Source organism: Macaca nemestrina, chromosome 9 (genome assembly GCF_043159975.1).
Source record: "Macaca nemestrina isolate mMacNem1 chromosome 9, mMacNem.hap1, whole genome shotgun sequence".
Lineage (NCBI taxonomy): Eukaryota > Metazoa > Chordata > Mammalia > Primates > Cercopithecidae > Macaca > Macaca nemestrina.
In genome coordinates this window covers 68,743,002-68,770,987 of record NC_092133.1, presented here as the reverse complement: position 1 = coordinate 68,770,987, position 27,986 = coordinate 68,743,002, and the positions used below count along the sequence as shown (strand labels likewise).

Here is a 27,986-nt window from a genome sequence, read left to right as displayed (position 1 = left end):
TTCTTCCGTGTTGTAATTTTTAACTGTTCATGTGTTGAGGTGCGCACAGAAGACTAGCATGCGCTCAGCTAGCCTTTCCAAGTCCTTCCATGCTCCCAGATGTCCCTGTCTCTTACAGGCTCTCCTTGGGCTCTGCCCAGGCCTTTGCTTTTAAACCTCCTTTCTCCTGACCTGGACTAGTGATTTTTTCCATTGGTTTGAGTTCTACATGAATTACAGGCCTCTCCTCCTTGCTCCACAGAACCAAGGAATTTTACTGCTGAGATGAATCTTAGAAAAGAGGAAGAAATGTATAGTGGTTAAGAGCAGAGGCTCTGAAGTCAGACTGCCTGGATTTGAATGTCTCCATCATTTACTAGCTGGGTAGCTTTGAGCAGTTTCTGAACTTAATTTCTGTGTTTATTTTATTTTTATATATTTTTTTATTTTTTTGAGACAGGGTCTCGCTCTGTCACCCAGACTGGAGTGCAGTGGTACGATCTTGGCTCACCGCAACCTCCACTTTCCAGGGTCAAGAGATTCTCCTGCCTCAGCCTCCTGAGTAGCTGGGATTACAGGCACATGCCACCACACCTGGCTAATTTTTGTATTTTTAATAGAGATGGGGTTTCACTATGTTGGCCAGGCTGGTCTTGAACTCCTGACCTCAAATGATCACCCACCTCAGCTTCCCAAAGTGCTGAGATTACAGGCGTGAGCCACCGTGCCAGGCCCTCTGTGTTTTTTTAAATATAGATAAAAATAGTTATCCCTTGGTATCCTCAGGGGTTTGGCTCCAGGACCGCCCACCCCCCCCCCCACACACACACACAGTTACAAAATCTTTGGGTGCTGAAGTCCCATATATGAAATGGTGGCATAGTATTTTTGTATATAACCTATATATATCTTTCCACATACTTTATTTCTTTATTTTTAAATCATCATCAAAATATGGAACACTTCATGAATTTATGTGTCGTCCTTGCACAAGGGCCACGCTAATCTTCTCCAGATCATTCCGGTTTGAGTATATGTGCTGCCGGATGAGCGCTAGATGCGGGTGACCCTTGAACAGCACGGGATTAGCTGTTTTCACCCCACACAGTTGAAAATCCTAGGATAACTTTGGACTCCCCAAAAACTTAACTACTAATAGCCCACTGTTGACCAAAAGCATTACTGATACCATATAGTCAATTAACACATAAACTAGCATCTATATATTTTTTATGAATTCACTACATACCTTTTTCCTAATTTTTTTTTTTTTTTTTGGTACTTCTATGTTGTGTGGTCCATCTATGAGGTTTTCCAAATTGTCATAAGTCTCCAAAAAGTTTTCCAATGTAATTTATTGAAAAAAAAATCTGCTTGTAAGTGGACCTATGCAGTTCAAGCCTGTGTTGTTCCAGGGTCAACTGTACTTTAAATTATCTCAAGATTACGTATAATACCCAATACTATGTAAATGCTATGTAAATAGTTGTTATGCTGTATTTTTTAATTTGTAATAGTTTATTGCTGCGTTGTTACTTTCTACTGGTTTTATTTTCTTAAATTTTATTTTATTCATTTGTTTTTTTTTTTTTTTTTGAGATGGAGTTTCGCTCTGTTGACCAGGCTGGGCTGGAGTACAGTGGCGTGATCTTGACTCACTGAGACCCCCGCTTCCCAGATTCAAGCGATCCTCCTGCCTCAGCCTCCCAAGTAGCTGAGATTTCAGGTGCCCACCACCATGCCCAACTAATTTTTGTATTTTTAGTAGAGACAGGGTTTCGCCACGTTGGCCAGGCTGGTCTTGAACTCCTGGCCTCAGGTGATCCACCCGCCTTGGCCTCCCAAAGTGCTGGGATTACAGGCGTGGCCACTGCACCCAACATTTTCTTAAATATTTTTGATCTGCAGTTGGTTGAATCCATGGCTATGGAACCTACACATATGAAGGACCAACTGGACCCACCTCATAGGGTTGTGAGATTAAATCTACATAAAACACTTACGTTTGTGGCTGTCATGTGGTGAACGATTAGTCAATGTCAGCTGCTTCTGTTATGAAGTTGATAATTTAAACAAAATTTAGTGTGGCTCAAGTATTTATTCAGCCAAAAGCAATAGGTACTGTGCTGGGCACCGGGTTCCACCCTCAAGAAGCTCAGAGTCTAATAGGGGAGAAAGGTAAGTGTAGAAGCAGTTCCAGTTGGGTATGATAAGTGCTGATTAGAGTAAGAGGATCTAGGAGCTTAAAAGTGGGGGCCCTAATTCATACCAGTGGTTGGGAAAGAGTGAGGCCAGAGTAGAGACAGCAGTACTTTTTGTCGGGCTTCTGCTGTGAGTCTCAGCTGTCTTTATTTTTTCCCAAAAGGTTAGACACCTTCAGAAATTGGAACCTTCTAGGCCATGGCACTGTCTCTTCCTTGGCTATTTTAGAGGTTACAAACCAGTCTTTAGGCATAATTTAGCACAGAATTTCCCAAACAGCACTGTGAAGAACACTGTATACTGCAATATGATGATGGTTCTGTGGATTTAAAAAAAAAAAAAAAGGTATTCCATGGTTGAAATAAGTTTGGAAAATGCCAGAATTATATAGAATTTCTTCCTGCAGCACTCCTCCTGCCAACTTTTTAATATGTGAATGTGCATTATTAATCTCCAGAAGAGGGATATAGTTCCCAAATTTGATTTACCCCAGACTATCTTTTAATAACTTACAGAGTTAATGTTCCTTGGAATAATTTGAAAGATCCAGGCAGGTGGCCACTGCAGATTTACCATATTAGAATGTAGTCCAGTTCCTCCAGAGTAAAAAATGTCATATTTCTTTTTTTCTTTTTTCTTTTTTTTTTTTTCATTTTTGTTTGCCCTTCCTACCATTTGAAAAAAAAAATCAAATTTAATTGAGGCTGTTTCTTTAGTTCTGCATGACCCATGTGAGAATAACAACCATCAGAAAATAATGAAGTGTTTTCAATGAGTTCTGACCATTTGAAGAAAGAACCTTTCTCCATGAAATACTGCATGTCTCCACTATCAGGCATCTCTTTGTTTAGCACTTAAGAAGAAATGGTTCTATAGCTCATTCGTACACACACTGGGCATAAAATTAGATCTATGACCTCTCAGTGGCTGGCTGATTGATTTAAGTGGTCTGCTGAAGAAGGTAATGGAAAATTGAACATGACTCCTTTCCCAATGGCTTCCTATGATGAAAACATTAGAAATTATTTGAGCTGGAGCTCTAGAGTGAGCTTCGGCCTGTATAACTCAGAATATTCCAATTTCTGCCAGGAGAATAAAAGGTTTCTAGGTACAATAAAGCTCCACTGTAAAGCACCTCAGGATAGTACAGATGCAGTAAACCTGTGGGTTCAGTTACGTCCTCAGTGTACTTTGAACTATAAAATCAGAAAATAATCACACAAATACAGTCCCTGGTCTTTACTATTCATGCCCCTGCACAATTCTGCTTAGACTGAAAATCATAATTTATGGCATAGTTGGCCTTGATTCTTTGTAGTTATTCTATATGTGCAGTTTACCTTATTATCTGATGAGTCAAGAAAATAAATAATAAAATCTATGGCATAACTCCCACAGGAGCTTTCTGCAACCCCAAGTATTTTTTCTGAAGTTTTAGTCACATCATCAAGTGGTCTCAGTTTCTTTTGTCTCTGGAGGGACAAGGATGGCAGAGATGACCTCTGAGAACCTTTGTGGCTTTCAAATTCTTTGAGTCTAATAATTGGAATGAGTAAGGGAGCCTCAAGTATTTTGTCATTTAGGCTCTGACTGGATTGTTGGGGAAGTCAGAAATTACTGATGGAGTCAGCAATTTCTAGCACACGACAAATTCTTATATTCTGAACAGCTGTCTTTGACAGCCAAGCTGCTACCCTCTCCTGAACTTTAACAGTCCGGTAGTGCTGTCCTATCGAGGACTGTGAGGCCATCGCACATCTGGAGCACTAATAGCAACTCTCATTTCATAGCAGTTTCTCTGTGCCAGGCACAACGCTTAGTGCTTTATGCCTGTTATCGCTTTTAATCTTTAAAACCTGAATTATCCTCATTCATCTTCATTTTATGGATGAGGAAAATACCAAATGAAACCACTTGATCGTGGTTACCCAGCTAAGAGGTGGAAGAGCCAGGATTCAACCTCAGTTCTCTCTAATTCCACGTCTGTGTTCTTTCCACACCATCATGTTGCCTCTCAGGATACTCCACAATTCTGTTAGAGTCTGAAAATCTTTGCTGAAGCACAATCCAAGGGGCACTGTGGCTTTACCATTTCAAACCATGCTTCACAGTAGCACTCGGAAGACAAGACTCTGGGCTATTTTTTCCCAGTTGCTTTTGGCTAAGAGTTGATCATTCTTAGGGTGAGAATAAAGTCCTTTTGATAAACTATGATGTTTTGGAGATAGTGCCTTTCTCTTGAATATGAAATGTGACCTTTTTTTCCCCCTACAGTTGTCATAGGAACGCCTTAGTAGACACATTCATGATCTTTACCTTTGGAACCATATTACTTTTCACTGAGGAAACCAATACACAAAAGCCTAAAGTCATTTAAATAAAGTCATGTAGCGGGAAAGTTGATTTCCCTTTAAGGGATACCACAGACCAGAAAAAGGCGTGTATGCTAAGCTGCGCTTTTCTCAACATCAAAATACGGGATATAGATACACCTTCTAATGACCAAGGTGTTCCTCACCACCTCCACTCATTGATATACCAGTGCTCTGTTGCACTTTTAGACACTCTTCTAACATCTAGCATTTATTGAGAGTTAACTATATGCAAGAAATTGTGCTGAACATACATTTTGGTTTTAAGTTCAAACCTGAGTTTGAGTCCCTGCTATTCACTAGTTTTGTGACCTTGAACAAATTCCTTAAGTTCTCAAAGCCTTGGTTTCCAGATCTGTAGAATGCTGATAGTAGAATACTTGTTTCAGGGTTATCATGAAAATAAAAAGATAATACTATATTAATATACTAGGTTGACATTAAAATTATACCAAACTGCCTGTTCTGGTTTTCAGCCCATAGGTGCTGGCTTGCTTCTGCCTGTTTATCTTATTAGGGGGCTGGAAACAACTGATACCAACATGGCAACATCATAAAAAGGTTTTTTTTTGTTTGTTTTAAATCACCCTTAAAAAAAAAAAAAGCACCAGCCGGGCACAGTAACTCAAGCCTGTAATCCTAGCACTTTGGGAGGCCAAGACAGGCGGATCACGAAGTCAGGAGATCGAGACCATCCTGGCTAACACGGTGAAACCCCGTCTCTACTAAAAAATACAAAAAACTAGCTGGGCATGGTGGCGGGCGCCTGTAGTCCCAGCTACTCGGGAGGCTGAGGCAGGAGAATGGCGTAAACCCGGGAGGCAGAGCTTGCAGTGAGCTGAGATCCGGGCACTGCACTCCAGCCTGGGCAACAGAGCGAGACTCTGTCTCAAAAAAAAAAAAAAAAAAAGCACTAGATAAGGCTTACTCTTTGTTCTCTGAGAAAGTGCAATCTACTGCTTTTTTAAGTCACTTTTGACATTTTTATTAGCTTAGAAGTTCTAAGTTGCTTATACTTATTAATGAGGATTGAAGCTTCTATCTTCTCCTAAGTTTCATCATTCATCCAAAAATTATTGGTATCTCTGCCTTCAGAAGCCTTTATTAAGTGAGTTCTCTGTTCCTAGGAATATCTAACCCCTATTGATATGTCTGGTATCTTCAGCATTGAAGTGAGATTCATTAGACTGTAAAGTCCCAAAGACTTGAACCATGTTTTCTACATCTTTGTGTCCTATTCAGAGCCTAGAACAATTCTTCATATAAACAGATGTTCGTTTATGTTATGTAAATGAATTAATTCTGTACCTTTCCAGGTCCTGCAAAGGATGACGAAATACTCTAGTAAGAGCATAGAGTGAAGGGAAGAGTGTTAGGACTGTAGCACCTTCCCATGTCATTAATTTCCTTTGACTCCTTGAGCAGGTCACTTCTCTGACCCTCAGATTGGAGTTCTGAGTATCTCTAAGAGTTCATGCAGATTTGAAATTGTATGATTATAACTAAACCAGCTTTTTACTGAATGAAGTAATGTTTCAAGTGACATGTCATAGCCTAAAATTATATTCAAATCTATGGCCTCACAGAGACTGTTAACCCAACTTGTCTATGTGAAATCTTTGTGAAAGTGAACTGACTTATAATTGTCAGGTACATTTGAAGTAAGTGCAAGACTTGAATTCCCAAAAGAAGTGTGGCAGTTTTAATTTATTTCCTTGTTAGGAAATGTAAAACTTAATTAGACCTTGGCTAGTTTCCCTGTAAGATCTAATTTATGGAGTTTGGTATAGTAGGTAAAACAGAATGATGGTTCTGTAAAATGCACTGTATCAAAAAATGAGTGCAGGCTGGGCACAGTGGCACAACCCTGTAATCCCAGCACTTTGGGAGGCCAAAGCAGGTGGATCAGGAGGTCAGGAGTTTGAGAACAGCCTGGTCAACATGGTGAAACTCTGTCTCTACTAAAAAAAAAAATACAAAAATTAGCCAGTCATGGTGGCACCCACCTGTAATCCCAGCTACTTGGGAGGCTGAAACAGGAGAATTGCTTGAACCCAGGAGGCAGAGGTTGCAGTGAGCCAAGACTGCGCCACTGCACTCCAGCCTGGGCAACAGAGCGAGACTCTATCTCAGGGAAGAAAAAAAATGAATGAGTGCAGGCTGGGGGCAGTGGCACAACCCTGTAATCCCAGCACTTTGGGAGGCTGAGGAGTTCCAGACCAGGTTGGGACTCTGTCTCTACAAAAAATACTTTAAAATTAGTCAGGCATCGTGTCACACACCTCTAGTCCCAACTACTCAAGAGGCTGAGGCACGAGGATCAATTGAGTCCCGGAGGTTGAGGCTACAGTGAGCTATGATCATGCCACTGCACTCCAGCCTGGGTGACAGAATGAGAAGCTGTATCAAAAAAAAAAAAAAAAGGTGGCGGGGGATGAGGGATGAGTGCAGCTCTATGTAAAGTAGCAGTTGAGGAACTTCAAAAAGACATTGCCTTGTCCGGGCACAGTGGCTCACACCTGTAATCCCAGCACTTTAGGAGGCTGAAGCAGGCAGATCACCTGAAGTCAGGAGTTCAAGACCAGCCTGGCCAACATGGGGAAACCCTGTCTCTGCTAAATATACAAAAATTAGCCTGGTGTGGTGGCAGGCACCTGTAATCCCAGCTACTCAGAAGGCTGAGGTGGGAGAATTGCTTGAACCCGGAGGCAGAGGTTGTAGTGAGCCAAGATCACGCGACTGTACTCCAGCCGGGGCGACAGAGCGAGACTCCGTCCCCCACCAAAAAAAAAAAAAAAAAAAGACATTCCAAATCATAAATGCCTTCCGCACTGGCCAGTTTATGTGATTCAGAGTGTGAACACAGCATAGCTGGGTTCTCTGCTCAAGATCTTAACAAGGATGAAATCACAGTGTTGACGGTGGGGGCTTCATTTTCATCCGGAGTTCAGGGTCCTCTTCAAAGTTCTTTCCTGCTGTTGGCAGAATTCAAGTCCTTTCAGTTGTAGGACCAAGGATTCCTTTTCCTTGCTGGCTATTGGCCAGTCATTGCTCTCAGCAGATGACTACAGCTCCTTGCCACCAGTCCCCTCACAGCATGGCAACTCACTTCAGAACCAGCAACGGAATCTCTCGCCTTAGTCTGCTAAGATGGATTCTTACATAACGTAGTTCTAGGACTGACTAGCCCTTCACCTTTCTCATATACAGTAACCTCATCACAGGATTATCGTAGTCACAGGTTCTGCCCACTTGAGGAGAGGGGATTACACAGGATATGTGGACCAGAAGGTGGGAATACTGGGCAGGGGGCACCTCAGAATTCTGCTCAGCACACCAGCCATCATTATAGAAACCTACACCTTTGGTGTTCTTATTCGAGAGCTTCTGAAGATAGGGACATTTTAACTGATTTAAATTTTAGGCCTGGAAGATAACTTAGAAATCATTTTGTTTAAACCCTTACTTTATTGTTTGGTTTTTTGTTTGGTTGGTTGGTTTTTTTGAGACAGAGTCTTGCTCTGTCGCCCAGGCTAGAGTGTGTGGCATAATCTCAGCTCACTACAACCTCCGCCTCCTGGGTTCTAGCGATTCTTCTGTCTCAGCCTCCCAGGTAGCTGGGATTACAGGCACGTGCTATCACGCCCAGCTAGTTTTTATATTTTTAGTAGAGACAGGGTTTTACCATGTTGGCCAGGCTGGTCTTGAACTCCTGACTTCGGGTGATCTGCCCAGCTCGGCCTCCCAAAGTATTGGGATTACAGACGTGCCCAGCCTACTTTATTGTTTTTAACATTCATGAAGGGAAATGACTTGCTGAAATCACAGACCAGAAGTTCAGGTTCAGCAACTTCCACACCAGGGTTCTCATTAGTACCCTAGCACCTACTGCTGCTAGAAGGACCTAGAGAATTACATCAAGGACTCAATGCTTTTATGTGATGGCAGAAGGTTGGGCAAATTCACAGCAAGAATGTAGGGGAGAGCATCCCCCAGACAGCAAAGACATGGCAGGAAGGCAAGAGTGTCACAAAGACATGTAAGGAAGAGATTCCAACAGGAAAAAAGCTCCTATTTTATAAATTCTTTTAAAATTTGTGGGAGGCAAGCTCTTGCACTTCATTTCATCATTACATTTGATAAAAACATTTATATGTGAAGAGGAGTGTTGGCCAGGATTCCATTCATTTAAGACAGAGTCATCAATTTTTAAAGTAAAATTATTCATGATGTAGGCAAGGAAGCTCAAATTCTGAAATAAATGTTTGCTTTATGAGGCATTTTCTCTGCAGAAACCTGGTTTATTTTCCCAAATTTAAAGTCACTTAGCAATTCTAAAGATTGATTCTGGCTTATGATCACTTTGAATATATTGTGATTTAGTAAAATTAGGTAAGTGCCCTAAGGAGGAGGAGAGCTGCTTTGGGGATTCATGATTACCATCACAAAGAGAAGAGATGGGGGTAGGATAAACTGTTAAAGCATCCACATAAATAGATAAGGAAAGACAAAATCAGCCAACATTACATCCCACTGAGAAAAAGATCAGAAAAAGAATGGTTACTAGAATTACATCAATATTGGGAAAGTATAGAGAGGAATATTTATTATAAGCATTGCTTCTTTGGGGGTTTACTACCTTAAGAGGTTTACTACCTTGAGAAGCCCTGGGAAGGTTTAATAAGACATTGTGGCCGGGCCCATTGGCTCATAGCCTGTAATCCCAGAATTTTGGGAGGCCAAGGTGGGTGGTTCGCTTGAGCCCAGGCGTTCAAGACCAGCCTGGGCAACATGGTGAAACCCCATCTCTACAAAAAATACAAAAATTAGCCAGGCATGGTGGTGCGAGCCTGTAGTCCTAGCTACTTTGGAGGCTGAAGAGGGAGGATCATTTGAGCCCAGGATGTTGAGGCTGCAGTGAGCCGTGCCCTCACTACTGCACTCCAGCCTGAGCAACAGACCAAGACCCTGTCTTAATTAAAACAAAAAAAAATTTAAAATAAAATTTTTTAAAAATGCAAAAACTAGCCAGGTGTGGTATAATCCACACTTATAGTCCCAGTTACCAGGGAGGCTGAGGCAGGAGGATCAGGAGCCCAGGAGGCAGAAGTTGCAATGAACCATGATCTTGCCACAGCACTCTAGCCTGAGCAACAGAACCAAGGCCCTGTCTCAAAAAAACAAACAAAAAAGACACTGGTAAAGGTGACTATTTAGTCTTTAATTTCAACAAACCGAATTTAAATATATCAGTTGCTCTCAGTTTAGCCATCAGAGACTCAGACTCTGTTGTAGCTGACCCCCATAGAGCACCAAGGAAATAATTTCTTAAAGAGAAGGGGAAAAGGTACCTTCTTCTCAAGACTGAGATAAGAGTAAATAAGGAACTGGTTAAATAAATAAGTAAATTATGATCCATCCTGTCAGTGGAATACTATGCAGCTGTTGAAGGAAGCTGCTCATGTCCACCTGGAATTATTTCTAAGATACGTTGTTAGAGTAAAGCAAAACAATATTTAGTACACCACCATTTTGTGGGAAAAGGGAAGAAGCAAAGAGTAAATGTTTGATTTTATGTGGACAGAATATTTCTGGGGAAACTGGTGATATTGATTGTCTCTGAACGACTGGGTGACTGGGGTATAAGGCTGGGGGAGAGACTTCACCCCTTTTGTTCCATTCAGATTTTGAAGCAGATTAATATATTAGCTAATCAAAAACATCTTTTGTTTGTTTTTTGAGACAGAGTCTTGATCTGTCGACTCACTGCAGACTTGAACTCCTGGGCTCAGGTAATCCTCCCGCCTCAGTTGCCCAAGTAGCTAGGACTGCGGGAGCACACCACCATGCCCAACTAATGTTTTTTAAAATTTTTCGTAGCAATGGGGTCTTCCTCTATTGCCCAGGCTGGTCTCAAATTCTTGGCCTCCCAAACCACTAGGATTATAAGCGTGAGCCACCGCACCTGTCCTAAGTAAAAACAACTTTTTAAAATAAAGCTAAGAGAATGAATATTTAAACAGTGTGAAAGGGAAAAGCAAGTTAATATTGGACAGAGTCTTGCTCTGTTGCCCAGGCTGGAGTGCAGTGGCGCCATCTCAGCTCACTGCAACCTCTGCCTCCTGGGCTCAAGTGAATCTCTTGCCTCAGCCTCCTGAGTAGCTGGGATTACAGGCGTGTGCCACCAGGCCTGGCTAATTTTGTATTTTTAGTAGAGATGTGGTTTCGCCATGTTGGCCAGTCTGGTCTCGAACTCCTGCGCTCAAGTAATCTGCCTGCCTTGGCCTTCCAAAGTGCTGGGATTACAGGCATGAGCCACCACGCTTGGCCTGTTTTAAAGGCTTTCTTTCAAGGAGACTTCACTAGTCCTCTGTAAGATTTCTTCTAATGTACTTGCCCTGCACCTTCTGTTCTAACTCTCTAATGAGGCCTTAGCACTCCTTCCTGCTTTTAATACTGTGTTCAAACAGAAACTCCCACCCCACATCACCCACTACCATACATGTGCAGTTGGTCTCTTTTCCCCTTTAGAATTCAGATACAGGCCGGGCATGGTGGCTCACGCCTGTAATCCCAGCACTTTGGGAGGTCGAGGTGGGCAGATCACCTGAGGTCAGGAGTTTGAGACCAGCCTGGCCAACATGACGAAACCCTCTCTCTACTGAAAAAAACAAAAAATTAGCCAGGCGTGGTGGCGGGCCCCTGTAATCCCAGCTACTAGGGAGACTGAGGCAGGAGAATCACTTAAACCCGGGAGGCAAGGTTGCAATGAGCTGAGATTGCACCACTGCACTCCAGCCTGGGCAACAGAGCGAGACTCCGTCTCAAAAAAAAAAAAAAAAAAGAATTCAGATCCAAAATGTAACTCCTACCAAATAAATACATACTATTCCATTATATCCCATATGTGTGTATTAATATATCTGATATCTCTTCTACGTGTTTCTTCATCTTAATGTGTGTGTGTGTATGTGTGTGTATAGGTGGATATATACACAGTCTTCTCCACTAAACTGTGATTGTCCCATGGGTGTGTCAGCTGAAATCATTGACTACCTAATGGTGCTTGCAGAAATGCTAGCCCTTTGTGGACAAGATGTGATGGGGATTTTTAATAAACCCAGACACAATACTAGACAATGGCAATGAATGTTACTGCCAAGTCAGTTTGTACCAAATAAAGCATGTAAGCCCATTGAAGCCATCATCTGGGAGGATGCTCTGAGGCTCAGAAAACAGATCTTCTCTGTGGTGTGTCCTGGAAGTTAGGAGCTAGGACTAGCAGCATCACGACAGTCAGGCAGCCTGAGTACACAGGGGGTCAAAGGGCATAGGGCCTAAGAACACCGTGTAGAACAAGGAATTGTTATAATTTCCGTTACTCGTAGACTGCATTGCTCTTGGCTCCTTAAATTGTTAGTTCTCCTAAATGTTGTCCTTTCCCCTCCCCTCACCCCAGAACTAGGTTAAAATGTGTGTTTGCATTAACAAAAGATCATGGAAGAAGATACAAAAGACAGGACACATGCTCTTCAAGGAAATATCCTCCCCCTTGTTCCACCCAAAGCCATCTAGGGATGGACTTAAGAAAACAAGACGGCCGGGTGCGGTGGCTCAAGCCTGTAATCCCAGCACTTTGGGAGGCCGAGACAGGTGGATCACGAGGTCAGGAGATGAAGACCATCCTGGCTAACATGGTGAAACCCTGTCTCTACTAAAAAATACAAAAAACTAGCCGGGCGAGGTGGCGGGCGCCTGTAGTCCCAGCTACTTGGGAGGCTGAGGCAAGAGAATGGCATGAACCCGGGAGGCGGAGCTTGCAGTGAGCCAAGATTGAGCCACTGCACTGCAGCCTGGGCAACAGAGCAAGACTCCATCTCAAAAAAAAAAAAAGAAAACAAGACATCTCTGTCAGCATTTCCAGGGCTGAAGCAGAACCATCTCCCCTCACTTAACCTTGGCCATCACCAGCCAGTTTTTTTTTTTTCTCCACTGCAGTCCGGTAAGGCAGGAATAGTACATGGCCACACAGCTTAGAGACTGTCAGCCCAACTTGTCTCACCACCTTTCCAAATACCTTTGCATTAGGAAGAGGTGGGTAGCTCCTAACTGGGTCATGCTGCCTGAAGCTGTATCTGTGCATCAGAGGCGGCTGTGGAGAAAAACTCCCAGGGCCACGTTTGTTACATGTGCTTTTCATTGGATTGCTGTTGAATACACTTTTTAAGTTGTCCCTAAAATTGTCGGTATGAGTTCCTAGGGAATACTCAGTGTCTTCCACTGTAGGGGGTAGTCAGATCCACGGCCAACCTATAATTAATGCTGGCGCCTCACAACTCCCAGTTACTCAATTATTCATCCCTCACCAAAAGGACTTGAGTATTTCTCAGGTGACTTTTATTTAATCTAAACCCTTTCTCCTTAGGATGACAGATTCATGGAGGAATTGATATTGTCCATATATGGAAGGGATCATGTAGACCCAGTGTGTATAGAGAAAGAGCATCAGCCAAAATTCGAGACCCAGCTCTGTTACCATCTAGCATTGTGACCCTGGGCAAATTATTTCACTTCACATTTCCTCTGAAGTATCTTCCAGTTCTAAGATTCTCTGGTTCCATGTGGACATTTGGGCTCACATCACTCCAGAGCTCTTCTGTTTAACTATTGTGGTGAATAGATTTATGTATGTAGTTTCTGATATTATGTCACACAAACTCAGGGTTTCTTTCTGCTGTTGAAATGGCTAGTCATGAATCATGCCAGAGAGTAAATTGGGGACCTGACACAACTCAGATTCTGCCTGGACTTTGCAAAAAGCCAGATGGTGCCAGATTTTTGAGTACCAGTTGAGCCCACTTCTACAAATTCTCTCCCATCCCAATCTAATAGGAATCACCCAATCGCGCTTAAACCCATTGTTCAGGCAGCTGAGCCAGATTTGTACAAAAATACATGGTATTTAGAAAGCTAGGCCTTCACTGGGGTGCCTTCATGCTCCCTGTAGCCATCTTTCAGATCGGGAACTGGAATCCCAACCATCAATCAGTTAGCGTCATCAAATAGGGAGGCCAGAATTCCAGTACCAATAACTGGTCTGCATAGAAAAGTCAAGACGTGGGAGGAAAACTTGTTCTGCTTGCTGTGGTTTATGGCTTTGGATTCAGAGATATTGGAAGCAAATATGAATGAACCAACTCTCAGGACCAGCTGTCAAGCACTTGGCTTGTAATCTGCTGTCATCCCACTCATCCCAGGTGCTCCTAGTTTGACAGCTCACCAGCTAGTTAAATGTTGGCTTCCTTCACGACTCTGATTCATACCCCAGGGGCCTATAATGAGGATCTTGTACCATGAAAGGGGACCCCAGCTAGGCTGTTTGCTGGCTAACATCCCAGTGGTTTGGGCTACAATAATTTAGCAGCCCTAGTTCTTCTTCCTATGGTAGGAAGGACACCAGAGCCCTCTCCATGTGAGATGGAACATAATCTATAACTTTCTGTGAAGAGACGGCATCTCTAATGAGGCATTCTTGCTGGAGGACTCCAGAAGTCCCTGTTCTACAGCCACTTAATACCAGTTTAATGAGCCTCTCACTAGAAATTGTCAAGAGCTCTCACTGACATCCTTGAGTATTATTTAATTAATGGTTTATTTACAGGAAAGGGCACCATCTTCATGGGGAGAAGATGAGTACTTGAAATATCAAGACAATTGCAGAAGGCTGTGCCCTGAGAGAATGGAAGAACTGGGAAAGAGAAAAGGAAGTTAGAAGCTTAAGGTTGATACGAAATGCAGAAAAAAGAATGGTTAACAGAAAGTGTTCATGTGTATCTAATACAGAACAGGTTCTGATCCCCTTCTCAGGACACATTTCTGTGGTGGCGAAGAGGAGAGCTGTAGGCAATCACAGTTTGATCGCTTCCAGTTCCTTCTGATCTCATTCTGTTTTCGCTGAGTAATCTTTTGAGGTTAATCTTCTGAGGTGAATGGAGTTTCCTTAGTAGCTTTCCTACTGAGAAGTATAATGACCAGCTGTCATCATTGTAGTTCTCTTAACAGTTACTATTCTCATTGCAAATTGGCCTGATTTCTGTTCCTTCTGTGGACAGTGTAGTTAGCAGGAATAAGTTCTTCCTGAGTCAAATCAAGTATCTAGATTTGTGAGGCTAAATTTCTAAACTCTAGAGCTCTACAGTCTTATAGATTTCCCAACACATATCTCATGAATATCCACCACAGTATCTGATACTTCAGTCTTTTAGTACCAAGGAATGTTAGTTTCTTCTTCACCCTAACTCAGATCCTCGGAGAAAAGATGGTATATTTCCACCCCATCGCCACCCTCAGATTCTAGATGACACCAATAAACTCTTCTTTGTGCTAGTAAGCTCCCTCAGCAGTTGTCTGGTGCATCCCTCCACTTGAACATGAGAAAATTAAATCTAAAGAGATCAAGTGACTCCATCCGGGTCACATAGCACATTGGTGGTGGGGCCAGAACTGGAGCCCAGGTCCCGTTACTCCAAACGTTGTTTTCTAGCGCGTCACCTTGCTCCTCTGCATTGCTCCGGTATTTGCATCTGCTGATGTTGGGGGCACTGTGGTGATATATTAATTAATTCTTGCATTGCTATAAAGAACTACCTGAGACTGGGTAATTTATAAAGAAAAGAGGCTTAATTGGCTCACAGTTCCACAGGCTGTACAGGAAGCATGGCTGAGGAGGCCTCAGGAAACTTATAATCCTGGTGGAAAGTGAAGAGGAAGGAGGCACGTCTCACATGGCCAGAGCAGGAGGAAGAGAGACAGGTGGGAGGTGCCACACACTTAAACAACGAGATCTCATGAGAACTCGCTCACTATCATGAGAACAGCAAGGGGGAAATCTGCCCCAATGATCCAGTCACCTCCCACCAGGCCCCTCCTCCAACACTGGGGATTACCATTTGTTTTTGTTTTTTTGGGGTTTGTTTTGTTTTGTTTTTGTTTTTGTTTTGTTTTTATGAGACCAAGTCTTGCTCTGTAACGGAGGCTGGAGAGCAGTGGCACAATCTTGGCTCACTGCAACCTCCGCCTCCCAGGTTCAAGCAATTCTCCTGCCTCAGCCTCCTGAGTAGCTCGGACTATAGGGGCGCACCACCATGCACAGCTAATTTTTGTATTTATTTTAGTAGAGGCAGGGTTTCACCATGTTGGCCAGGCTGGTCTCAAACTCCTGACCTCAGGTGATCCACCTGCCTCAGCCTCCCAAAGTGCTGGGATTACAGGTGTGAGCCACCACGCCTGGCCTGGGAATTACAATTTGACATAAGATTTGGGTGGGGACACAAATCTAAACCATATCAGGTGTTGAATATGTGGAGGTTATAGAGGCAAAGTGAAAGATCAAATGTGAATAAAAATGACAAGATGGGCTGATAACAGGAACTGAAATCATAGGAATGCAATAAACAAGGCACTCTGGTTCTAGTTTAAGTTCACTTGGCTTCTGGATGAATCTAATGTGATGATTATAGAGAGCTCTTCATTACCAGCATAAATGGAAATTAATCCTTTTCTTTCCCTCATTTTACCTCACTTAAGACTGTGTCCAGATGCAATAACATGATTTATAGGTGTAGCTAGACCAGGTTTGAGGATAAATAAGAGAGAAGGTGGTGGAAATTGCCTGGTCCTTCCTGTCTTGTCTTTCATGAGAACCCAATTCTAACATAATTGCTAGTGTTTGACAGTAAATGTCAGGGAAAGAGAAAACGGCAAGAAAAAAGTGATTTTTTGCTGAGGTCTAAAAATATATATATTTTTAAAGAAAGATAGGCATCCTGAACTATTGGCCAGGCATGCTGGGCGCAGTGGCTCACGCCTGTAATCCCAGCACTTTGAGAGGCTGAGGTGGGCAGATCACCTGAGGTCAGGAGTTCGAGACCACTCTGGCCAATATGGTGAAACTCCGTCTCTACTAAAAATATAAAAATTAGCCAGGCATGGTGGTGGGCACCAGTAGTCCCAGCTACTCAGGAGGCTGAAGCAGGAGAATCGCTTGAACCTGGAAGGCAGCAGTTGCAGTGAGCTGAGATCGCGCCACTGCACTCCAGTCTGGTGGACAGAGTAAGACTCTGTCTCAAAACAAAAAGAAAGATATGCATCCTGAACTATTAAGACAAGGGCCAGTGCATATCCCAATGGACTCAGTTGGAAGAAGTCTGGTGCAAAACCAGTAGGGAAGAGGGACAGAGCTGGGCAAGGAGGGCTCACTGTGCAGGCACTTAGCTGTCAATCAGCCACCGAGGCGTGAAGCCTTAGTGTACTCACACCACAGACAAGCCTCCTTGTTCTCACCCCCATTTATATATTTCTATAAATATATATATAAAATATATAAAAATATATATGGCATAAAATGTGCCATTATAACCATTTTTAAATATACAAGTCAGTGGAATTACATTAATTACATTCACAATGTTGTACAACCATCATCACTATTTTCAAAATGTTTCCATCACCCCAGACAGAAATTCTGTATACATAAAGCACTAACTCCCCACTCCCCTCAGCCCATGATAGTCTCTAATCTATTTTCTGTCTATAAATTGAATATCAGGCACTTTTTATTTTTTGAGACAGTGTCTCTGTTGCACAGGCTGGAGTACAGTGGCGCCATCTCAGGTCACTGAAACCTCTGCCTCTTGGGCTCAAGCTATCCTCCCACTTCAGCCTCCCAAGTAGCTGGTGTGCGCCACCATGCTGGGCTAATTTTTTGCATTTTTGGTAGAGACAGGGTTTCGCCATGTTGCTCATGCTCGTCTCGAACTCGTGAGCTCAAGCAATCTGCTCCCCCCAGCCTCCCAAAGTGCTGGGATTATAAGGATGAACCACTGCAACCTCTGCCTCCTATGTTCATGTGATTCTCCTGCCTCGGCCTCCTGAGTAGTTGGGATTACAGGCGCCCACCACCATGCCCAGCTAATTTTTTGTATCTTTGGTAGAGACGGGGTTTCACCATGTTGGCCAGACTGGTCTCGAACTCTGATCTCAGGTGATCCACCTGCCTCAGCCTCCCAAAGTGCTGGGATTACAGGTGTGAGCCACTGCGCCTGGCCAGCCTAGGCATTCTTAATTAACTATATATACCTCCTAAAGTGTAGCAGCAGTAGAAAAGAACAGAACCTGAGGTGAAAAGGAGGGAGGTTATGGAGGTTATGAATAAAAACTCAATTATCATTTTCTTTTTCTTTTTTTTTTGAAACGGAGTCTCGCTCTCCCAGGCTGGAGAGCAGTGGCATGATCTCGGCTCACTGCAGCCTCCACCTCTCGGGTTCAAGCAATTCTCTGCCTCAGGCTCCCAAGTAGCTGGGACTACAGGCGCCTGCTACCATGCCCGGCTAATTGTTTGTATTTTTAGTAGAGACAGGGTTTCACCATCTTGGCCAGGCTGGTCTTGAGCTCCTGGCCTCAGGCGATCCACCCTCCTCGGCCTCCCAAAGTGCTGGAATTACAGGCGTGAGCCACTGTGGCCGGCCTAGCTTACCATTTTCTGAAATGTGACTTAAATGCAGTTGAAAACTTGTATTATGACTGAGTTGTTTTATCCCCTGAATCAGAGAAAGCAAAATGAAAGTCCCTCTGCTGTGCTAATGCTCCTCTTTCTTTTTTCAGTGACCATGCAGCAGGTGGCCAGGACAGTGGCTAAAGTGGAGCTCTCAGACCACGTGTGTGATGTGGTGTTTGCGCTCTTTGACTGTGATGGTGAGTGGGGCCCTCTGGAGTCGGGAGGGGAAACAACCTAGCTGCCCTTAGAGGCCCCGTGTATAATGGAGCCTTGCAGACAGCATCAGTCTACCAGCCCATCCTCTTCAAGCTACCCACCTTTCCCACATCAGCAGCTCAGCCTGCGGCATGATGATACTGAGAAATCGAACCCCTGGCCCTGACTTCTGTTTTCCATTTCTTCTTCTTGTAATTCCAATATGCCTATAGGCCTAAATTAATTTATGACCATAAGCATCTTAAAAATGTCAGACTCAACTTGCTGCTTAGTAGATACAGAGCACTCAAGTATCTGAATGTCTTTAGAAAGAAGACAGCACTGATCTCTCCACCTCCCAGCACACATTCCAGCCAGTCGCATTCCATCTCCATAGCATTCCAGCTCCACACAGTGGTCTGTTGTGTCTGTGGCCACTCTGCTCTGTCGTGTAGCCCATTCAAGAGATCTGGTTCTGGTTTGACCTTGGCATTATTTTTTAGGTATGGTAGCTGATATACTAATAACAACAATAACAGTGGATGCTTACATTTTTTCAATGCTTACTATGAGCCAGAAAGTTAATCTGCTCATTTAATCTTCTGACCTAGGTATTGTTATTGACCACTTTTTACTGATGAGAAAGCTGAGACTCAGAGAGAGTAAATTTAAATTTAAATTTAAGTAAATTTCGTAAGATCACCAAGATAATAGTATTTGGGAGACTGAGGCAGGCAGATCACCTGAGGTCAGAAGTTCAAGACCAGCCTGGCCAACATGGTGAAACCCTATCTCTATTAAAAATACAAAAATTAGCCAGGCACAGTGGTGGAGGCTTGAGGCAAGAGAATCACTTGAACCCAGGAGGCAGCGGGGAGCAGAGACCGTGCCACAGCACTCCAGCCTGAGCGACAGAGTGAGACTGTATCTCAAAAAAAGTAAATAAATAGTAGATGGCAAAACCAGGATTTAAACTAAAACTGTACTGCCCCCTGTGTTCTGTTTAATGTATTACCACCCTCTCTTACCCCACAGCCAGTATTTGTTGTTTGTCATCCTCCAGAAAGCTGGGCTAATGGAATTCAAGTGCCTCCTCAGAAGCTCCAGCCTATGGAGCTTCCCTTTCGGTCCCAGCATAATGAATCACATCTGGGCTTTTTTATTCCTTAACTTGGTTCCCTGAGCTTTTTAAGGGTAGTTGCAAGTCGTTTTCACCTTCCTCCTCACATAGGACCTTGGATAGTACTTCTCACATAATAGGTGTTCATTAACTTGAATTATTTGTGTTATTAAGTTGAACTTGAGTTATTTAAATCTCTAGCCTTGGCCTGGCGTGGTGGCTCATACCTGTAATCCCAGCACTTTAAGAGGCTAAGGCAGGAAGATTGTTTGAGCCCGGGAGTTTGAGACCAGCCTGGGCAATATAGTGAGACCTCGTCTCTACAAAAAATTTTAAAAATTAGCCAGGCATGGTGGCACATGTGTGCCTGTAGTCCCAGCTACTCAGGAGGTTGAAGTGAGAAGATTGCTTGAAGCTGGGAGGTCAAGGCCGCAGTGAGCCATGAGCGCACCACTGCACTCCAGCCTGGGTGACAGAGTGAGACCCTGTCTCAAAAAATACAATTAAATAAAAAAAATAAATATCCAGCCTGTACCCACAAAACCAAGGTTGAACTCAAAGGAAGCCCTAGGGAAGGAGAGGGCCTCACTCTCACGTAGGGGTGGGTTTATTCTCTAGAGCTGCCCTGCCCACAGTATGATACCCCCAAGGCACATGTGGCTATTAGCTACATTTAAATTTTTTTTTTAATACCTTAAGTTTTAGGGTACATGTGCACAACATGCAGGTTTGTTACATATGTATACATGTGCCATGTTGGTGTGCTGCACCCATTAACTCGTCATTTACATTGGGTATATCTCTCAATGCCGTCCCTCCCCCTTCCCCGCTCCCTACAATAGGACCCGGTGTGTGATGTTCCCCTTCCTGTGTCCAAGTGATCTTATTGTTCAATTCCCACCTATGAGTGAGAACATGCGGTATTTGGTTTTCTGTTCTTGAAATAGTTTGCTGAGAATGATGGTTTCCAGCTGCATCCATGTCCCTACAAAGGCTACGTTTAAATTTAAACTAGCTAGTGGCTACTGTACTGAAATATAAAACATTTCCCACATCGCAGGGAGTTCTAATGCACAGCACTGCTGTAGACATATATTCACTTTCTCCAGATTTTTGTTTTCACTCCAATCACTTCTAGGTGGTTTAAAATTTTTCCAAATAAAATATATTTTTATTATTTTTATAATTTTTGAAGCCAATATCCAAGAGCTGGTCTGTGAAGTAAATATGGGAATAAATGCGACTAACTTCTCAAGTCCCCCCTTTTCCCTAGAAGTCCTGGGAAATGTTTGATTTTCTAGCTTTTTAGAAAGAGGCTCTGTCAATATCTACTTAAATCACCTTTGGAAAATTATTTAACATCCCTGAGTTTTATTAATCTAGAAAGAAAAAAGTATACTTAATTTAAAAGCCATTGTTACTTTTACCACTGCAAGATCTTAGGTCAAAATGCCAAAGGAAAGCCTGTAGAATGGCTCACAACTGTCATCCCAGCAACCTGGGAGGCTGAGATGGGAGGATCGCTTGAGGCCGGGAGTTCAAGACCAGCTTAGGCAACATAGCGAGATCCCATCTCTACAAAAAATAAGTTTAGCCAGGGTGTGGGAGTGTGTGCCTGTAGTTGTAGCTACTGGAAAGCTGAGGTGGGAGCATCACTTGAGCCCAGGAGTTTGCGACTGTAGTGAGGTATGATCCTAGCACTGCACTCCAGCTTGGGCAACAGAGCAAGACCTCATCTCAAAAAAATAAAATAAATAAACAAAATAAAGTGCCAGGGGATGGAGAATTCGATTTTCAAATAGACTTCTTCATCACAGATTTTAGAATTGAACTCACAAATCACGCATGCATGCCAGTAACATACAGTTATAGACCTGGTTCACAGTAACAAAATCCACTCATAGTGGTCATGTGGTCATCTCTGTCCTTATGGAAGCAGAAGGCAAACCCATAGTAGTTTGAGTGAAGTGACTTCATATTTTTTCATTTTCAAGCTTCTTCTTTTTTTTTTTTTTTTTTTTCTGAGGCTCCCTCTTGTTGCCCAGGCTGAAGTGCAACAGCAACAGCACAGTCTTGGTTCACTGCAACCTCTGCCTCCTGGGGTCAAGTTCTTGTTGCCCAGGCTGGAGTGCAGTGGCACGATCTCGACTCACTGCAACCTCCGCCTCCCAGTTTCAAGCGATTCTCCTGCCTCAGCCTCTCGAGTAGCTGGGATTACAGGCACCCACCACCACACCCAGCTAACTTTTTTTGTATTTTTAGTAGAGACAGGGTTTTACCCTGTTGACCAGGCTGGTCTTGAATTCCTGACCTCAGGTGATCCACCTGCCTCAGCCTCCAAAAGTGCTGGGATTACAGGCGTGAGCCACCGCACCCAGCCTCAAGCTTCTTTTTCTTTTTTTTTTTTTTTTTTTTGAGGCGGAGTCTCGCTCTGTTGCCCAGGCTGGAGTGCAGTGGCCGGATCTCAGCTCACTGCAAGCTCCGCCTCCCGGGTTTACACCATTCTCCTGCCTCAGCCTCCCGTGTAGCTGGGACTACAGGCGCTCGCCACCGTGCCCGGCTAGTTTTTTGTATTTTTTAGTAGAGACGGGGTTTCACCGGGTTAGCCAGGATGGTCTCGATCTCCTGACCTCGTGATCCACCCGTGTTGAGAACTTTCTGTTCTCTTAATTACATTTTTTTTATTTGTTTTTGTTTTTTTTTAGAGAGAGGTCTCACTGTGTTTTCTAGGCTGGCCTCAAACTCCTGACTCAAGTAGTCCTCCCTTCTTGGCCTCCCAAAATGGTGGGATTACAGGCATGAGCCACTGCACCTGCTCTGTCACCAGGCAGGAATGTGGTGATGAGATCATAGCTCACTGTAACCTCAAACTCCTGAGTTCAAGTGATCCCCTCACCTCAGCCTCTCGAGTAGCTTTGGAGGCACATGCCACCACACCCAGCTAGTTTTTTTTTTTTTTTTTTAATTTTTTGTAGAGAAGGGGTCTTGCTATGTTGCCCAAGCTCGTCTCAAACTTCTGGCCTAAAGCTGTCCTCTTGCTTTGGTCTCCTGAGTTGCTGAGATTACAAGCATGAGCCACCACACCTGGCGTACATTTCTTTTTTTTTTTTTTTTCGAGATAGCATCTTGCTCTGTTGCCAGGCTGGAGTGCGGGGGCACAATGTTGGCTCACCACAACCCCCTCCTTTCAGACTCAAGCAATTCTCCCACTTCAGCCTCCCAAGTAGCTGGGATTACAGGCAGGCACCACCATGCTCAGCTTATTTTTTAACTTTTTGTAGAGACAAGGTCTCACTATATTGCTCATGCTGGTCTTGAACTCCTGAGCTCAAATGATCCACCTCAACCTCCCAAAGTGCTGAGATTACAGGTGTGAGCCACCATGCCTCAGCCTACATTCCTTTTCTTTTTTTTTTTTTTCTTTTTGAGATGGAGTTTCACTCTTATTGCCCAGGCTGGAGTGCAGTGGCACAGCCATGGTTCACTGCAACCTCTGCCTCCTGGGGTCAAGCAATTCTCCTGCTTCAGCCTCCCAAGTAGCTGGGATTACAGGTGCCCGCCACCACGCCCGGCTAATTTTTTGTATTTTTAGTAGAGACAGGGTTTCACCACGTTGGCCAGGCTGGTCTCGAACTTCTGACCTCAGGTTCTCCACCCGCCTCAGCCTCCCAAAGTGCTGGGATTACAGGCGTGAGGCACTGTGCTTGGCCTCAGCCTACATTCTTGATAAGCCAAATTATTCATTATTTTTCAGCCAAGCAAGGCCCTTTTTTTTTTTTTTTTTTTTTTTTTTTTTGACAAAGAGTCTCACCCAGGCTGGAGTGCAGTGGCGCGATCTCAGTTCCCTGCAAGCTCTGCCTCCCAGGTTCACACCATTCTCCTGCCTCAGCCTCCTGAGTACCCGGGACTACAGGCACCCGCCACCACACCCAGCTAATTTTTTTGTATTTTTAGTAGAGACGGGGTTTCACCATGTTAGCCAGGATGGTCTTGATCTCCTGACCTCGTGATCCGCCCATCTCGGCCTCCCAAAGTGCTGGGATTATAGGCGTGAGCCACCGCACCCAGCCCAAGCAAGGCTATTTTTTAACTTTTTATTATATTGCAATATAATACACATATGGAAAAGTACAATTTTTTTTTTTTTTGAGACAGAGTCTTACTCTGTCACCCAGGCTGGAGTGCAGTGATGCCATCTCTGCTCACTGCAACCTCCACCTCCCAAATTGAAATGATTCTCATGCCTCAACCTCCCAAGTAGCTGGGATTATAGGCGCCCACCACCATGCCCAGCTAATTTTTTGTATTTTTAGTAGAGACGAGGTTTTATCATGCTGACTAGGCTGGTCTCGAACTCCTGGTCTTAAGCCATCTGCCCGCCTCGGCCTCCCAAAGTGCTGTGATTACAAGCGTGACCCACTGTGCCCAGCCTGAAGTACAAATATCTTAAGCATACAGCTTGGTGAATTTTTAAAAAGCTGAACACACTTGTATAACCAGCATTATTTAGAAACATCACATTACCAGGACTACAGAGCCCCACTTGGTACCTCCAGTCACTTCCTTCCCCAAGAGTCACCACTTTTCTGACTTCTAGTAACACAGTTTTACCTTTGTACTTTATGTAAATAAGCCAAAGGTTTTTTTGTTTTGGTTTTGGGTTTTGTCTTGCTGTGGGGGTTTCCTGTCTCTGAGGATGCCCATACTCTCTTCAGCCAGAAAACATGAGCCAGTTTAGGTTTTGGGTACTCTGCAGAAGTAAACCATTTATTCCTTCCTTCCACACTCCTCCCAGACCAATCATGAGTAGAGGTAGGTTTGTGGGTTTCCTGCTGTCTTACCACCACCAGTAATGGGTGTCATTCTTTTAATCAACAGGCTCCTGGGTGTCTTGCAAGGGGTGACTGTATGTCTGCTATCACGGTGGTTACTGTTCCGCGTGGCTTGGGTGATTTCTAGTTAAAACAGATGCTCTCGGCCAGGCTCTGTGGCTCACGCCTATAATCCCAGCACTTTGGGAGGCCGAGGCGGGCGGATCACGAGGTCAGGAGATCGATAGCATCCTGGCTAACACGATGAAACCTGTCTCTACTAAAAATACAAAAAAATTAGCCAGTCATGATGGCAGACACCTGTGGTCTCAGCTACTCAGGAGGCTGAGGCGGGAGAATGGCATGAACCTGGGAGGCGGAGCTTGCAGTGTGCCGAGATCGCGCCACTACACTCCAGCCTGGGTGACAGCGAGACTCCATCTCAAAAAAAATAAATAAATAAACACATACTCTCCGGCGGGCGCGGTGGCTCACACCTGTAATCCCAGCACTTTGGGAGGCCGAGGCAGGTGGATCATAAGGTCAGGAGTTTGAGACCAGCCAGGCCAACATAGTGAAACCCCATCTTTACTAAAAATGCAAAAACATTAGGGCCAGGTGCGGTGGCTCATGCCTATAATCCCAGCACTTTGGGGGGCCAAGATGGGCGGATCATGAGGTCAGGAGTTGGAGACCAGCCTGGCCAACATAGTGAAACCCCATCTCTATTAAAAATACAAAAATTAGCCAGGTGTGGTGGCACGTGCCTGTAGTCCCAGCTACTCAGGAGGCTGAGGCAGGAGAATCTCTTGAACCCAGCAGGTGGAGGTTGCAGTGAGCCAAGATCTTGCCACTGCACTCCAGCCTGAGCAACAGAGAGAGACTCCAGTCTGGGTGACAGAGCAAGACTCCATCTCAAAAGAAAAAAAATTACAAAAATTAGCCGGGCATGGTGGCACGTGCCTCTAGTCCCAGCTACTCGGGAGGCTGAGGCAGGAGAATCTCTTGAACCTGGGAGGCGGAGGTTGCGTGAGCTGAGATCACGCCACTGCACTACAGCCTGGGCGACAGAGCAAGGCTCCGTCTCAAAACAAGCAAACAAACAAACAAAACAGATGCTCTCCAAAGTTTCTTCCAGCCCTGAGATTCTGATGCTGAAGAGGGTGGATTGGGAAACCATGAGAAAATAGGCTGGATCCAAAGCTGAAGTTTGATTTTGGTTTTCCCCATGAAACCCTTCACCATCTCTCCACTGCAGCAGAGATGCTATTGCAGCAGTCTCCTAACTGACCCCATATTCCAGGTGTGCTGCCTTCCAATTCATCCTCACACAGCCAGCCAGAAAAATCTGTCCACAGGTGGAAATCTGCCTACTTCTTACTCCCCTGCTTCCAGTTTTTTCTGCTGTTCCATTGCCTGGAAGAGAAAGTGCCAGCCCTTTAGGAGCAATACACACCCTGGGGTACCTGTCTCCTGCCCACCTCTTTTTTTTTCCCCCTAGAGACATGGTCTCACTGTGTCACCCAGGCTGGAGTGCAGCGGCCATCATAGCACACTGCAGCCTTGGCTCCTGGCGATTGCTGCAATCACTGGGTGGTAATCAAACGATCATCCTGCCTTAGCCTCCCAAGTAGCTGGGACTACAAGTGTCCACCACTATGCCCAGTTAATTTGAAAAAAATTTTTAGAGACAGGGTCACACTATGTTGTCTAGGCTGGTCTTAAACTCTTGACCTCAAGAGATCCTCCTGCCTCAGCCTCCCAAGTAGCTAGGATAACAAGCACAAGTCACCACACTCGGCTCCCTGCCTTCCTCCTTAGTTTACTTCCCAAACACCTGCCTCTTTAGTGTCCAGCAATACCTAACTGCCTATTTGTAGTTCCCTAGCAACCACACTGCGTCCTGCCTGTACCCTTGCCTATGCTACTTCTCCTCCTGGAATGCCTCCCCCACCTGCCCTTCACTTGGCCAATTGCTGCTAATCCTGTGAGATTCTACTCAGGAGTCACTTCCAGGAAGCCTTTACTGTCTGTCCTTGCATCACCCTCAGTCAGGGTGGGAGATTCTTCCTCTGTGCCCCCATAGCATCCTCTGTTTACCCCACACTGTGGTAATAATGTGTCTCTCTTACAACTCGGGAGTATTTCAAGGGACAAAGCTCAAAGCTCATTTATCTCCTTGTTCTAAACAGTTGGCACAAGACCTGGCATATACTGTATTTTCATTCAACTTTTGTCACACTACACTGAACTGTCACTGAGTTGCAGTCGGTAATATCAAGGAAGGAATAAACTAATGAATTCTAAGATAAGAGAATTGAGTTTGGCTGTGAGAATGTCTGGGCTTTGGAATCCACTTTGTGTGGACAATGGAATTTTCTCAGTGGTATTGTTCCTAGGCCAACATTTATCCCTGTTGTGTTTGCCTCTTCCTCTAGGCAATGGTGAGCTGAGCAATAAAGAATTTGTTTCCATCATGAAGCAACGGCTGATGAGAGGCCTGGAAAAGCCTAAAGACATGGGTTTCACTCGCCTCATGCAGGCCATGTGGAAATGTGCACAGGAAACTGCTTGGGACTTCGCTTTACCCAAACAGTAACCCCACACTGCAAGAGGGGACCTCTCCACCCCCAGTACCCCGGATCCCCTCCGCAGAGTCTCGGCAGAGCCCTTTGTGCTGCTACTTCTGGAAGTAGTGTCCCTTCCTCCCGGGGATGACCTCAGGACTCTGTCGGTTTCCCCTTTACCCTTCCTCGTCCCCGTGTTCTGCTGGGCTCTGATTCTGCCCGATGATTATCCCCATAGGTTCTCAAAAACATGAACAAGTCTGAAAAGCTCAGACATTTGGCAGCCTAAACAGCACTACCCATTCAAGCACCCGGTGGATAAAGAATGCAGGGAACCATCCACACAGCTGCCAACCCTGGGAAGCATCCAGTTCTCAAATCGTTTTTGCTATGGATTTATATTAACGAGAACATTCCTTGCTTTCCCTCCTGCTGGTATTTTAAAGCCACAAGTAGGGAAGATATCTGGCAGGCAGAAAGAAGTCTGTGATGATAAATGAGAATGAGGATGACCTAGGCACCCTACGCTAGCGTGAGAAGACTGCACCCCAGGAAGGATCTGTGTTAGTCCCTGGGATGGCTCCAAGGTCTGCTCTAGGAAGGCAGCATGCTCAGTGGGAACACAGCAAGATTCAGAATTTAAAGTAGTTGCTTCATGGCTCTCTGCACTCCCTTTTCTTCCTCGCAGCCTCCCTAAGATGACTCCAGTGTGACTCTGTGCTTAGTGAGCAATAGTGATTGAGCTCATGTTCCCTGCAAGTGCCGCTTCCCCTCCAGGATGGGCCTCTAAAGCTGAGGCCTGGCTGGGAGCCTGTTTGCCCTCTGTCTTAAACAAACACTTGTAAAATACCACTTTAATTATAACCGTTTGCAATAAGCATCCCCAAAGTTCCCTGTCTCCTTTATTTTAGGGTCCTCTAGGCCCTTTTCATTCTATGTCCCCACAGGGTTTAAGATTTTGCTGGAAGCAGACGTGTTTTCTTTCTACCAGAGTCTGGTTCTTTCTGATGAAGAGCAACTTTAGGCACAGACAAAAAGTGAGGGCTTTTGGAGGTTAATGGTGGCATTGTCCCTGCACAGTTTGGTTAGCATTTCATTCTGGGCCAACGTGCACAGTCCCTGCTTATTCATGCCCCACAGTAAGGAACTAAGATGGGGAGTATGTGAGGAATCATCTAGTATGGT

The 27,986-nt window shown here is 44.4% G+C and overlaps 1 protein-coding gene and 1 non-coding gene across 4 annotated transcripts in view; one reads left to right on the top strand and one right to left on the bottom strand.

Moving 5' to 3' along the window:
• The window catches only part of LOC105466042 (mitochondrial calcium uptake 1), a 262,886-nt gene extending 235,203 nt beyond the window's left edge, over positions 1–27,683 (top strand). For all 3 annotated transcript variants that reach the window (XM_011714873.2, XM_011714868.2, XM_011714869.3), the window contains 2 exons: positions 18,216–18,305; positions 26,673–27,683. In XM_011714873.2, coding sequence (XP_011713175.1) covers positions 18,216–18,305; positions 26,673–26,833 — 251 coding nt within the window. In that variant the 3' untranslated portion in view covers positions 26,834–27,683. The remainder of the gene's footprint in view (positions 1–18,215; positions 18,306–26,672) is intronic.
• On the bottom strand, positions 928–1,033 carry LOC112423913 (U6 spliceosomal RNA). The gene has a single exon (XR_003014519.2). It is a non-coding gene; the product is annotated as a U6 spliceosomal RNA (small nuclear RNA).
• Positions 27,684–27,986: the final 303 nt, after the last annotated feature.